Here is a 14,221-nt window from a genome sequence, read left to right as displayed (position 1 = left end):
CTAAAAGTCAGATAGTTGTTTATTTCCTTGACATCTGATGGGAGGGCTTTCCACAGGGCGGGCGCCACTACCGAGAAGGCCCTCTGCCTGGTTCCCTGTAACCTCATTTCTTGCAGTGAGGGAACCACCAGAAGGCCCTCGGAGCTGGACCTCAGTGTCTGGGCAGAACAATGGGGGTGGATACACTCCTTCAGGTACACTGGACCAAGGCCATTTAGGGCTTTAAAGGTCAGCACCAACACTTTGAATTGTGTGCTCTACTGCATACTCTTTCTACCATGTTGTCCCTCTTCAGTGTGCAGAGATACTGTTTTTAAGGTCCAGGGTTGTTAGAGGAATGGAATATTTGGGAGCAATATGACAGTATTGTTCTTATTTCTGTGCTGCAGGCAGAAGCTTTTTCTACATGCTACAAAAGCCATGACCTTGTTCAAGGAAGAATGCGTCACCAAGTACGAAGTTTTCTTTGACAAGGCAGAGGACTGGATGAGGCAAGATTCTTTGTTTCGTGTATCATTGAACTCTCTCGTATTGACACAAAAACATGATTTTAAAACTGGTTTTCCTTTTCAGGAAGATGCTTCTTTTAAGAAAACAGTTAATGAATCTCAGAAAACTCTGCTTTGATATTGAGGAAGAGGTGTCGAAATATCAGGACTATGTAAATGAAGTAAGTGTTCTCCTTAATTACAGTCATACCTTGGTTTTCAAACAGTTTAGTTCTCGAATGTTTTGGCTCCCGAACGCCGCAAACCCAGAAGTGACTTCCTGTTTGCAAACTATTTTTGGAAGCCAAATGTCTCACGTGGCTTCTGATTGGCTGCAGAAGCCGCACTTTGGTTTCCAAACATTTTGGAAGTTGAATGGACTTCCAGAATGGATTCTGTTTGACTTCCAAGATAAGACTGTATAATTTGTCAGTATTTTAAAGAGGGATAGTCAAAAGAGGAATAAGTGCTTTGCAGAAATTCATAATAACCTGCACATATTTTTTTTCCTTTTTGTCCCAACATTGCTCCATTAACACTGTAATCCTATGCATGCTTATTCAGAAATAAGCCCTATGGAGTACAGTGGAGCTTGCTCCCAGGTAAATGTGCTTAGGATTGCAATATAAAATTACTAGAGCTCAGTGGTTGTCTTACTGTGAGAAATGTATTAAGGAAGAGAACAATTATCATAAACATTTCAATTTAGAAAACATTGACTCCATTCCAGATGTACCAAGCAATTTCTGCTGCCAGCTTTGATCATCTGTGGACAGGGGGAAGATTGCTTGGAGTTCATTGAAATTAGGCTCTAGGGCAGCGGTTCTCAACCTGTGGGTCCCCAGATGTTGTTGGACTACAACTCCCATCATCCCTGAACTCTGGCCTTGCTAGCTAGGGGTGATGGGAGTTGTAGTTCAACAACATCTGGGGACCCACAGGTTGAGAAAGGCTGACCTAGGGCCACAGGCCTCCCATCCCTAACATATAAGATCTCTTTCCAAAAAAAACATTGCCCCCCCTTTTTATTAAGTCCACCAGAGGAGCATTGAAAAGCTAGACAGGATTTATTTGCCGCAGAATCCAGAACAATTCACTCTCTTTGATAACCAGAATGCCCAAAACTTGCCAATTCTTTAGATCTCGAAAAAAGCTTCGAGAACAAGAGGAAAATTAACATTGTATATATAGGTAATCCTTATTAGATGTTATATTTGTGCCTAAATACCTTCCCAGTTTAGATAGCCAGCTAATAGAACTCCTTTGTAGTGCAGTCTTCACAGTTCCATAAATTCTGTTTTGTTAACATTGGACTTACTGTACATCTGGAAAGCTTACTAAATAGAGTTATGCAACTACAGACTTCAGGAATTGACTGATGAGGGTCCTGCAGTGCTGTCAGGGTAGCACTGTTAGTCAAGGGGGGGTGAAGGGGGAGGCGCGGTTGGTCTTCTTAAATCTCTTGGAGCAAGAGCAGATGCTCTTTTCAACTCTTGGGTACCAAATATCATCCCTCGAATCCAGTGAGTATTTATTAGAAATACGTCTCCTGTTTTTTCTTATTAAGATGGGCTTTGTGTATTTTATTACAGTTACAAGAAAATTTGCCCCAAAAGATGTTTGTGGCTTCCGGTGGGATCAAACATACAATTAACCCAGTTTATCCAAGTTCAAACACTTTGGTAGAAATGACTCTTGGGTAAGAATTTCTCACCTGGATGAATGCAATGCTTTTTAACCTGCTTTTCACAGAACTACTTTAAATGCCAAGCTTTTGTTAAGGTTGTTATTTTTTTATTATTTGAACCCCACCCATATGACTGGATTCCCCAGCCACTCTGGGCATAGTCACATTTGAATGTTGACATCAAGCTTTATTAGGTTTTTTTTAACCCAGGGGTGGCTAATCTGTGCCCTTCCAGATGTTGTAGTCCAACTCCCATCATCCCTGACCATTGCACTGTTGGCTATTTGCAGTTTAGCTGCGCTGCAGAAAGCTTGCTGGGGAGACAACGCATTACAAGGAACTCAAAAATAAATTTAACAAGGTTTTAATAACAAAAACTCCTTTTACATTAAATATATCAACAAGCATGACCCAACCACCAACACATCCCCCGGGGTACTGAGAGAGCTAGGTGCTGCTCTTTATATACTATTCCCAATTGCTGACACAGCTTAATTAACACAACTTAGCAGCACCTGCTATGCTGTGTCACAGCTGTAAAACTGGGTCTCGTTATTGGAACATTATTGTGGAACAATAATGAACCTTCACATTTAAAGAAACCATTCAACATGCACATGCTGGCTGAGGCTGAAGGTACTAGTGGCCAAGCAACATCTGGAGGACCAAGATGGCATGGTTCTAGAAACAGTATAGCCACGCAACATTTGTGTTTCTTATTCTTGTATCAGCTGTTCTTATGGTGCTGCCATCACTAGCCCTGTTTGGTGTTTTTTCAAAAATCCTTCATGGAGTAAGAATCGCATAAAGGAGAGTAGGGACAAGGGCAGTTGTTTCCTTCCTCTCCCTCTTCTCCAAACATCTGCCTTGGGGAGTCTATTCTACTCATGTAGGCAGTGTTGGAAAACTCCCTGGGGCCGCCTGCAAGCCCCCGGAACAGAGCATCCTCTGATGTGTACAGCACTGGAAAAGGCATCTCCCTTCTTCTCCAGGGTGCTCCAGCAACATATATCAGCTTGATATATGCACACTAATCTTCTGGCATAACACAGTAAGAAGAGTGAGACATCATAGATCTAATCTACTATTTATTTACATACTATATACAGACTACAAGTGGTATCTGTCTTCTCCAGTTCCAAGAGAATGGAAAAAATGAAAGTACATTACAAAGTACATACAGCGGAAGAGAGATAAGGCTGCCTTCCGTTCCCACAGTCTTCTCAGACAGGCGTGTGATTCACATCAGTCACATCTGCAGCATCGGTTGCATGAAATACTAACAGGCAGGGTGCATTTGATTTAAATCTTTTTTTTAACAGAAAGACTCGTTCTTGCTGGTATGATTTTAATATTTACAACCAGATGAAGGTTTTAATTTTGTAATAATAAATTTCCAGAGTAGTTTTTACAGTTATATCAAAAATTACTGATTTGGGTATACTATTAGAAATACATATAGACAGATAATTATGGAATTATTGTGAGGTTTAATAAGTTAACTGTTTATATTTGGACAACTTTTCTGCTGTACTTTATTGGAAGGAGAAAGGCAGCCCTGTTTAGGGAAGCTTTTAATGTTTGATGTATTTTAATATTCTTTTGGAAGCCGCGCAGAGTGGGCGGGGTATAAATAATAAATTATTATTATTATTATTATTATTATTATTATTATTATTATTATTATTATTTCCTTAATAACAATAACATTATAGCATATATATTCATGTTTGTTAACTGATGTCGTTAAACAATTTTAAAAAAAACTCAGACTGAGTTTTAGCACACATTAAAAACTTAAAACAAATCCTTATTTCCTGATGAATAGCCTTTGGACTATAATGTAACTTAAATAGAAAACTATCTTTAGAAAGATTTTCCCTCCAAAAGCAATTTATTTTAAAAATCCAATTTAAATTTTAAAAAAAGATTTTTTAAAAAAAACAACTTAAAAAATCATTGATTTTTATCCTCCCTGCATGTAGGCTCCTCATGTGATTTAGAACCCTGGAAGAGCCTAGTATTTAATGAGCCTAGCTGAAAGTTGCTCTTTAAATAGTCGTCCTCTTTAAATAGTAATTATACACAGTTTGGGTGTCTTTTAGAAAAATCTGTTTCACTTCCAGATTAAAGAAATAGCCAGTAGTTTTATAAAGATTTTTAACTGAGAATTAAGCATGTTACAGTGCATTCCTTTTCTTTCTTTCTTTTAAACTTTCAGCATGAAGAAACTGAAAGAAGAAATGGAAGGTGTCGTTAAAGAATTAGCCGAGAATAATCACCTTTTGGAAAGGTAAGTTGGCGTTTTAAGGAACTTTGTTTGGCAGGAAGCATATTCGGTAAACACGTAGCTGTGCATCTCTTTTGAGAATTTCTTGTGCACGTGAAGAGGATTGGCCTACGGCTTGCAGGAGACCCATGCTTCAAAGTGGCGTCTTGTGTGCAACTAGAAGCAAAGGAGCCACTTCTACATGGTGCTTTCCCATCCTGCAGAGGCGCACGTGTGAATTCTGTGCAGAGATGCTGGTCGCTTGAGTGTTTCCCATGTAATTGCCATCCCACCAGGAAGGAGAGAGTTAGGAATGACCAACACAGTGGACCCTTCCACTGTACTCACAGAAATGCGCTCCTTGTGGTGAAAGGCACGTGGGTGGTGCTGTGGTCTAAACCACTGAGCCTCTTGGGTTTGCCAATCAGAAGGTCGGTGGTTCGAATCCCCGTGACAGGGTGAGCTCCCGTTGCTTGGTCCCAGCTCATGCCAACCTAGCAGTTCGAAAGCACACCAGTGCAAGTAGATAAATAGGTACTGCTGTGGCAGGAAGGTAAACGGCGTTTCCGTGCACTCTGGTTTCTGTCACAGTGTTCCATTGCACCAGAAGCAGTTTAGTCATGCTGGCCACATGACCTGGAAAGCTGTCTGTGGACAAACACCGGCTCCCTCGGCCTGAAAGTGAGATGAGCGCCACAACCCCATAGTTGCCTTTGACTGGACTTAACCGTCCAGGGGTCCTTTACCTTTTTTTTTAAACTCCTTGTGTTCTTCCAGATGCACTCCTTGTGGTGCATCTTAAAGACTCATTTGATTCAAGCCAGTGGGCTTGATCCAGCCAAGTCAGTTGAACTCTGATCCCATAGAAACCAACAGAATGAGTTCATTCCACTTCACTGCAGCACGATCACTCCATACTGTGTACCAGAGACAGCATTAAATGCTATGATTGTGTTTTTTTGTTTAGGTTTGGTGCTTTGACGATGGATGGTGGCCCAAGGAATGTGGATTGTATTTAGCTGGACATTTACCACGACAGGATCTGAATTTGCACAGAAAGAGCATATATCCATTGAAAGAGTTTTCTGAACTTGGCATTCCCCCTCAGTATTTAATAAAAGCATGTAAATATGTACATAATGTATATAATAGAAAGTATATTTCTTTTGGTAACGTTACAAGTGGTCTTAACATTTGGAGTAACATCAGAACTTTCCCCCGTGTGAAATAATGACGGCTGCATATTGTGGTGAGCACATTGACGCAATGCATTTGCTTCAAATGCTGTCCTTGCCTGTTTACTTGTGAATGTTGCTAGAGAAACTGGTCTTGGAAAAACCCTACTTCATTTTTGTCAAGGAGATTGGGCTTCCCCTTAAGTCACCTGAATGCACAGTACCTCGTTTATGATCCTCTGAAATTGTTTCCTGCTGTCTTTCATTGTGAGCAGATGTCTCTTACAAAGTACAAAAAAAAGAGACAGGGAAAAGTGTGATTACCTCTTGAAAAAGTATCTCTCTTAACTAATGGTGAAGGAAATATTTTTGAGTTTGTAATCATGTTCAGTTTGAGTATATATAATCTGCCAGATTTAAAAGCACATATAAATTGAATCTTCTATTTGCTAAATCAGCAGGTGACGGAAAAGCTGTAACATGTCTCAAAATCAATGAGCCTTGTTAATTAATTCTTACTGGCATTTTTTAAAAAAAACCAAACAACATTCAATTTCAAAAGTAGCATTTACTTTCTTACATGCTAAACATTGAGTCTGGTGTGGACCATATACTGCTTTCTAATCTTCGTCAGTTCTACTAAAGTAGGAGAATTCTTTCCTTTTTTATTAAAGCTATTCTGAAGCGTTTGACACTGAGGTAAAACATTGGCACAGGTGTTTATGCAGTTGCCTTGGAAAAGGGGATCCCTGAAGAGGTGGCACTTTCCTCACTCACTGAAAGTGCCTTGGCCCAGTTTTGGGGAATCTTCCTTACAGCTCATCAACCTCATTCAGCACAGAGGTCCAAAATTTAGTTCAGCATTTGATAAGCTATCATGGGGAGGAGGTAGTAGAGAAGTGAGCTTCTGCTAGCTTCCTTACACTGTGTTTTGTTTTGTTTTTAATTCAACATACATGCACACATACAAAAACAATCTAATCCAGTCTTACTGACTTTAGTGGAACTTATTTTCCAACTTGTCTAGAAAGTAAGGCTGCTGTTCTCAGCCAGAGTATTCTGGATAAGTTCTAGGAGAGACCCAATTGATCTGAGACTATTCTAGATTTCTGTGGCTTGAGGCCTTCGTAGGATACTTCATTTCTTTTAATCAAATTTCTAATCAACTCTGCCTTCTGTCTCCTCCATTCTGACATGCCAAAATAGAAATAAAAATCATCCGTCTCTACATAGTCTCAAATGGATAAAGAAATATTATTTCACTGTTGCAGCTCTTATTTTCATTACCACGTTTCCAATAACCTGGTTGGAAGGACTACTGAAATCATAGGTAGTAAATCTATGTGAAATTTTGCTGCCTTATTGTATGTAAATGTCTATTCTGAAATGCTGAGATTATATTTCTGTAATGTGTTTACTTTATGCTATCATTTTCTGTTTTACAGAATCATCATTTTGCATAATCGTGTTTACTCTATAGCATAATTTTTGAAGGGAGGAAATGGAGAAGGGTCGATTTTTCTTCCATATACTGAAACCAGTTTTAAACGAATAGTGTAAATCATGGATGACAGCCTTTTATGTTGTTGAAGGCACCTCTGCCACATTCTCCCATCCCTTCAGAGTTCCTTCCTTTCTATTAGTTTCATTTTATTTTATTTTTAAGGATTTTGCTAATCTTTCTGTGAAGTTTCAGAATAACGGGGAGGGGCAGTGTTTAATTTGATTAAAATACTTTTTTAAAGCTTTTCTTCTGGGCTTTTTTTTGGGGGGGTGTCCTCCCAGCTGCCCAAGAACAAATTGATAGCTTTCTATCATTTATGTTTATGTGCATACGACACACTAAAATAAGAAACACCTTTATAGGACTGAGAATTCTAATCCGTTGGTAGCCATGGTGAAAATTGAAGCAGTACAGTCTATTCTGGATTAATCTACATTGCTTTTGTCTCTGCCCCTGCTTACAGCCCCCAACAGATTACATTACAGGGTATGCAGCACTCAAGAGAAAAAAGGTCCTGTTCCCCCTTCCTCCATGTAAATTATTAAGATAAGTTGTAAACAATATGACATATACCAGCTTGCTTTTTTGTAGTGTTCAATATTTTGCCTTGTGTTTTCATATTAATTTGTAGAGGGAACTCTACCATTCTTAGTCTGTATAGTAATTCTATCGGCACCGGCTGTGGGTCTTGCGAAAATTCTCTTCAAATCAATGTACCACGAGTTAGGCAGCAGCATGAGAAATAAATCTCTTTTCACACTTCTAATTCATTGTCCTTGATATGATGAATTGCTGATCTTGGTACGTAAGCAATGTACATCATTGGACTTCAAGACTGGATACTCACAGTGTTACAGAACATTGTTAAGAGTGTGTGGAAGATAATGGGTTGAAAGAAATATTTTTTTAAAAAAACAAGGTATGAGCAGGATGCTGAAGTTGGTTGCTAGTTCCCAGTTCCTTATTTGGTTGAAAGTTGAAACACTGAAAAAAGAAGAAAAGTTTATATGTTCTGAACTCCGAGTAAGTATGTCCCTGAATTGCAAAATAATATTTGGGATACCCTACATGATATATAGGGACGCAGGTGGCGCTGTGGTCTAAACCACAGGGCTTGCTGATCAGAAGGTCAGCGGTTCAAATCCCCGCGACGAGGCGAGCTCCCATTGCTCGGTCCCTGCTCCTGCCAACCTAGCAGTTTGAAAGCACGTCAAAGTGCAAGTAGATAAATAGGTACCGCTCCAGTGGGAAGGTAAACAGCATTTCTGTGCGCTGCTCTGGTTCGCCAGAAGCGGCTTAGTCATGCTGGCCACATGACCCGGAAGCTGTACTCTGGCTCCCTCGGCCAATAAAGCGAGATGAGCACCGCAGCCTCAGAGTTGTCCGTGACTGGTCCTAACAGTCACGGGTCCCTTTACCTTTACCTTTTACATGATATATATCTCCATGATCAGAGGACTCTCTCCTTTGAGCCAAACAGTAATTTTCTTCAGTCAACATCATGCTTGTGAAATCTGTGAAGAGAACCTGAGCTTACAGGGTTAAACAGCTCAGAGTGTACGCCCTGCCTACTGTTGGGAGGAGGGAGACTGCGTCATTTCCGAGTCTCTCAAGTCTTTGTTCTCTCTACTTTCGCTTTTGAGGAGAGTGGACGTGTTTTCACGATGCTGTTCGACAATGGTTAGTCTGCTGTAAATAAAACTGCTTTTAGCTGCCAAGATCCTGCGTGGACTTTATTTAGCACACTGAAGAAAGCACTTAAGCTTACAGCTTTCTCTAACCGCTGCTGCTGCTTAACTCTGCGTTTTTGCTCAGAGCATCGGAATGTGGCCTTTGAAGTCCGAGGCCTAGCCGAGGGGGTGCACAGCCGAAGCGGGCCGGACGCCAATCTGAGCAATAAATCAATCACCTTATCTAAGAGGTTATGGACGTTAGTTACTGCAATTAGAGAAAGCTTTGAAGTGCTGTGTGTTGAGAAGCTGCTGTTTTTTGCTGCCGGAGGAAAACGTCCTGCGTTGAGGCTCTGCCTGGGAGAACGCAGGGAGGCTGACTGCAAGCTGTGTGCTGCAAAGGGACGCCGGAGGCCTATCCTCTGAAGCTGGCTGGTACGCGTGAGTACTTCAAAGCCCCAATGGGAGCACTGGGGGAGGAGATGGCTGAGCTCCAGGACTTTTACGATGTCCCATTTGAAAAACTCACAACCCAGTCCTGGGAAATCTGGGTTAGAAGAGTAAGGGGGTGGTTTTTGGCCACAGGGCTCTGGAGTATAGCCCAGAAGGAGCCGGCCCCACCCATGCCTGTTGCTGCTGAAGATGGCGCAGCAGACCTGGAGGCTGCTTTGCTGGAAGATAGAGAGCAGAGAATGCAAAGAGAGCTCTGCATGTTGAGAGCAAGCGTGGACGCTATGCTGTTGCCCCACCTGGAGGGCGTTGAGTCTGCCCAGGCCGCCTGGCAGGTGCTGAGGAGTCTGTGTGAAAGCTCAGCAGGAGCCCAGGGCCGGGAGAAAGCCGAGAGCAGGGAGGAAGCTGAGAGCCCAGAGGGGGCTGCTGGCCATGTTCCTGAAGTTACAGCTGGGAGTAGCTGCTTTGTCTCCGAGGGGCCGTGTGATGTTGAGGCCTACAACCAGAGTGTTGGGGAGCGTGCAGGCCCAGGCTGTGCACCCAAAGGTGGGGGTGCTGGGAACGCAGAAATGGCTGAAGAGGGAGCTGTGAGAGCTTTTGCTACGCGTCGCTGTTATCGCTGTGGCTCCCCCTCCCATCTGGTGAGAGAATGTCCAGTGGAGGCACAGGAACAGCCGAAGGCCGTCTCCCGTAGCAACCAGATAAAGGGCTCTTCTTCAAAGCGTGGGAAAGGCAAGCCGAAGGCAGCTGGCAGAGACACTGAACATAAACATTTGGCAGCGTCTATGGCTACAGTCAAGAGTTGTCAACAGGATGCTGTGCTGGCTTTTGTCATAGACAGTGGAGCTTCCCATCATCTCGTGCCATCTGCAGGATTTCTAGAGAACTGCACCTCTGTAACTTCTGGGAAGACTGTTTAGCAGATGGGACTCGACACCCACTCACGCAGACTGGCTCACTGTTTTGTTCTTTCTTACAGGGTTCAATCCAGGCTTTTGTTGTTCCAGGACTGTCCTGCGCATTGCTGTCTGTCAGTGCACTTCTTGCTGAGAACTACAGAGTGTGTTTTGAAGACAATAAGTGCTCTATTTCTAAGAATGGACAGCACCTAGTCAGTGTTGAATGTAAAGACAGGTTGTTTGTATTGAATGCTTCTTTTGCAGGTCCAGGTGACACGAAGGAAGCTCAAGCACAGTGTGCCAACGTTCCAGTTCATGATGCGTGTGCTCACCTCTGGCACAGACGCATGGCACACGTGTCCTGGGGGTCAGTGAAAAAGATCCCAGAGTGTACGCAAGGGTGCAAAATGAAATCATGTGCTAAGTTTCTAGATTGCAGAGCGTGCAAGTCCGCAAAGGTGAAAACGTGCACATACCCAAGGTCTGAGAGGGTGACCACTAGGGCTTTTCAATTAATTCATGCAGATTTGTGTGGGCCGATGTCTGTGACCAGTATGGGAGGAGCCAAATATGCGCTGGTTCTGATTGATGACCATACGCGCAACTCCTGGACCTTCACGATCGGACACAAAAGTGAAGCTGCACCGCTAATCAAAGACTGGATTGCGGCTGTAGAACTGCAGTTTTCCACACGGGTGCAAAACTTTCAGAGCGATCGCGGTGGGGAGTTCACCGGGTCTGCACTGCAAAGTTTCTTCCGCAAAAAGGGGATTCAACACAGGTTGACTTCTCCGCACAGTCCCCAACAGAACGGGATTGCAGAAAGACGGAACAGGACTCTAGGGGAGATGTCCGCAGCTCTTTTGTTTGATGCCGGGCTCCCACAGCGTTTTTGGGGTGAGGCTTGGCGAACGGCCAACTTTGTTTTGAACAGGTCGTTCAATTCAGTGGTAGGTGACACACCGTACTTTTTGCTGCATGGAAAGAAACCCAAAGTACACTACTTTCGTGTATTTGGTTCTGAAGCGTGGGTTTTGATACCAAAAGCCAAACGCAAGAAAGGTGAACCCAAGTCCCAGAAGATGATTTTTTGTGGGTATGAGCCAGGGACCAAGGGGTGGAGGTTTGCGTATCCGTCAGGGAATCAGTCCAGGATTCTGCTCAGCAACAGTGCTGAATTCTGTGAGCAGAGTGGCTGGGCAAGGATACATGGGAATCCTGACATCCTGTCAGAGAGTCTGCTTGACTCTGCTAATGAAGAAGAGGTAGAGGTTGAACCTGCTACTGAGGCTCAGAGTCCAGACCCAGTGCAGGCAGAGGGGAGAACTTCTCCCAAGACTGTGAAGATTGAGCAACGCAGTGCTCCATCTTCCCCCACAGGTTCGGCTGAGAAGTCCAGAAGGCGCAGTAAGTCAGAGGGGGAATTCTCTGATGCCAAGGACGTTCTGGCTGGCCCTAGTGGGTCAGAGGGGGTTCCTGAAGTAGTGCTGCGTCGATCAACTCGGACGACCAAGGGGAAACCTCCTGATAGGTTTGCCGTCACTAGCGTGTGGGTCGGAATGGCACAGTGTGAACCCGAGAGTTTTGAGGATGTTCAGAAACTGCCTCAGGAAGAAGCCAGAAAATGGCATGAGGCGATGCAGAAGGAAATGAACTCAATGGAGTCACTAGGTGTGTTCTCCCTCACGAAGTTGCCGGTGGGCAAAAAGGCAGTGGGTAGCCGCTGGGTTTACCGTCTTAAGCCCACAGCGACAGGAGAACCGCAGTATAAGGCCAGATTAGTGGCGAGAGGATTCACGCAGTGCAGGGGGTTGCATTATACGGAAGTTTATGCTCCCACCTGTAGGAGTGAATCTCTACATTTGCTCTTGGCCATCGCTGCACAAAGAGGGTTGCTGGTGCATCACTTTGATGTGGATGTTGCTTACTTGAACTCAGACCTCCAGGAGGATCTGTACATGCTTCCTCCTCCAGGGTTTGAGGGCAATGAGCAAGGTACTGTGTGGAAACTTCACAAGTCAATTTACGGCCTGAAGCAGTCGGCCAGGAATTGGAACTTGTGCCTGAATGAAGCTTTGGAGAAGCTAGGTTTCAGGAAGAGTCTTGCTGACAGTTGCCTGTTCCTTAGAGGATCAGGAGACTCACAGGAACTGGTTTTGTTTTATGTTGATGACATCATCCACATTGGAAAGGCAGACAAACAGGTGCAGAAGTTTGCCAAAGAGCTTGGGAAACAGTTTCAGCTCAAAAACCTGGGTGCAGTAAAGATCTACCTAGGTGTCCAGATAGCGAGAACTGAGGATGGTAGCTTCTTGCTCAGTCAGAAAGGCAAGATTGAGCAGTTGCTTGAGAAGTTCAGAATGTCCGATTGTGCAGGAGTTCGGACACCCATGGAGACGAACTTCGTGAAAGAGAGCCAGCAAGCAGATAGTGCCGAGTTCGAGAATGCTGAGCGCTTTCAGTCAGCTCTAGGTAGTCTGTTGTATCTATCCCAATGGAGCAGACCAGATATTGCCTTTGCTACCAACCTGCTAAGTAGGGAAGCGTCAAAGCCCAGTGTGAGTGCTTGGCACGGTATCAAGCGGGTACTGCGCTACCTGCAGCATACCAAAGACTTCTGTCTTAAGCTGCCAGCTGAAGGTGAGGCAAAGCTCACATGCTATGCGGACAGTGACTGGGCGAATTTGCAGGACCGCAAGTCTGTGTCTGGGTTGGTGGTAAAGTTTGGGAAGTCACTAATTGGGTGGAAGTCCCGGAAGCAAAGTCTCATTGCGCTGTCTTCTACTGAGGCTGAATTCAGCGCACTGTCAGATTTGTGCCGGGAACTAGAGTTCTATAGATGCTTGGTGCAAGAGATCTTTGGGGATTGTAGCTTGCCCATCACGGTTTTGGAAGACAATCAACCTTGTTTGAAATTGGCTGAATCTGCGCAATTTAAGGCCAGAACCAAGCATCTGGACATACGTTTCCAAAATGTGTGTCAGAGTGTTCAGTCAGGTTTGATACGGCTGAAGTATTGTGCCAGTCACAATAACTTGGCTGATGGCTTTACCAAACCTTTAAGCTTCCAGCGTCATGGGGAGTTTTGTGGTGGTTTGGAGTTGGGGGTAAGTTCTGTACATACTTTCCCCACAGTAGCGCAGGACGAGAGGGGGTGTGAAGAGAACCTGAGCTTACAGGGTTAAACAGCTCAGAGTGTACGCCCTGCCTACTGTTGGGAGGAGGGAGACTGCGTCATTTCCGAGTCTCTCAAGTCTTTGTTCTCTCTACTTTCGCTTTTGAGGAGAGTGGACGTGTTTTCACGATGCTGTTCGACAATGGTTAGTCTGCTGTAAATAAAACTGCTTTTAGCTGCCAAGATCCTGCGTGGACTTTATTTAGCACACTGAAGAAAGCACTTAAGCTTACAGCTTTCTCTAACCGCTGCTGCTGCTTAACTCTGCGTTTTTGCTCAGAGCATCGGAATGTGGCCTTTGAAGTCCGAGGCCTAGCCGAGGGGGTGCACAGCCGAAGCGGGCCGGACGCCAATCTGAGCAATAAATCAATCACCTTATCTAAGAAAATCCTCATAAATGTGTGATTACATCATGCAACCATTTTTAAAAAAACAACAGGTAACTGGAGGTGGCCACTGCAAAATACAGCTGTTTCCACCACAAATCATATACCGACACAACCATGAAAATGTTATCTACAAGATGCCATTGAAATCTCACCTGGCCTAGAGCTGGCATATGGCACTATGAAACACTATGCAGATCAGCAATAGCCAAAATATGGGGGTGGGAGGAACTGGGGTTGCCCACTCCAATATTGCTTTGTGCCAGCACATATCATGCACCTGCGTTCAGGAGAGTGTCCTCTACAGGATTGCATGAGATCCCATTCAGTCTAGGGCTTTCTTTGGGTGCATGGCCCAGTCAGACATTCCTGTGCATACCAACAATGGTCAAATATGAAGGGAGAAATTTCAATGTAACCAGGGCTCCACACTAAAATATGGTTTAAAGGTAAAGGGACCCCTGACCATTAGGTCCAGCCGTGGCTGACTCTGGGGTTGCAGCGCTCATCTCACTTTA

General features: G+C 44.0%; 1 protein-coding gene across 1 annotated transcript in view; it reads left to right on the top strand.

Annotated features, from left to right (window-relative positions):
• Positions 1–7,889, top strand: part of TBK1 (TANK binding kinase 1) — a 30,103-nt gene extending 22,214 nt beyond the window's left edge. Inside the window, exons 17-21 of the mRNA XM_083463439.1 lie at positions 390–491; positions 574–670; positions 2,081–2,187; positions 4,397–4,468; positions 5,412–7,889. Of these exons, the coding sequence (XP_083319565.1) occupies positions 390–491; positions 574–670; positions 2,081–2,187; positions 4,397–4,468; positions 5,412–5,463 (430 nt within the window). The 3' untranslated portion in view covers positions 5,464–7,889. The remainder of the gene's footprint in view (positions 1–389; positions 492–573; positions 671–2,080; positions 2,188–4,396; positions 4,469–5,411) is intronic.
• The last annotated feature ends 6,332 nt before the right edge of the window (positions 7,890–14,221 follow it).

This window comes from Podarcis liolepis (assembly GCF_965112155.1).
Source record: "Podarcis liolepis genome assembly, chromosome: 10".
NCBI classification, from domain to species: domain Eukaryota; kingdom Metazoa; phylum Chordata; class Lepidosauria; order Squamata; family Lacertidae; genus Podarcis; species Podarcis liolepis.
The sequence above is the reverse complement of the archived record's forward strand: the minus strand, read 5'-3'. Positions and strand labels throughout refer to the sequence as shown.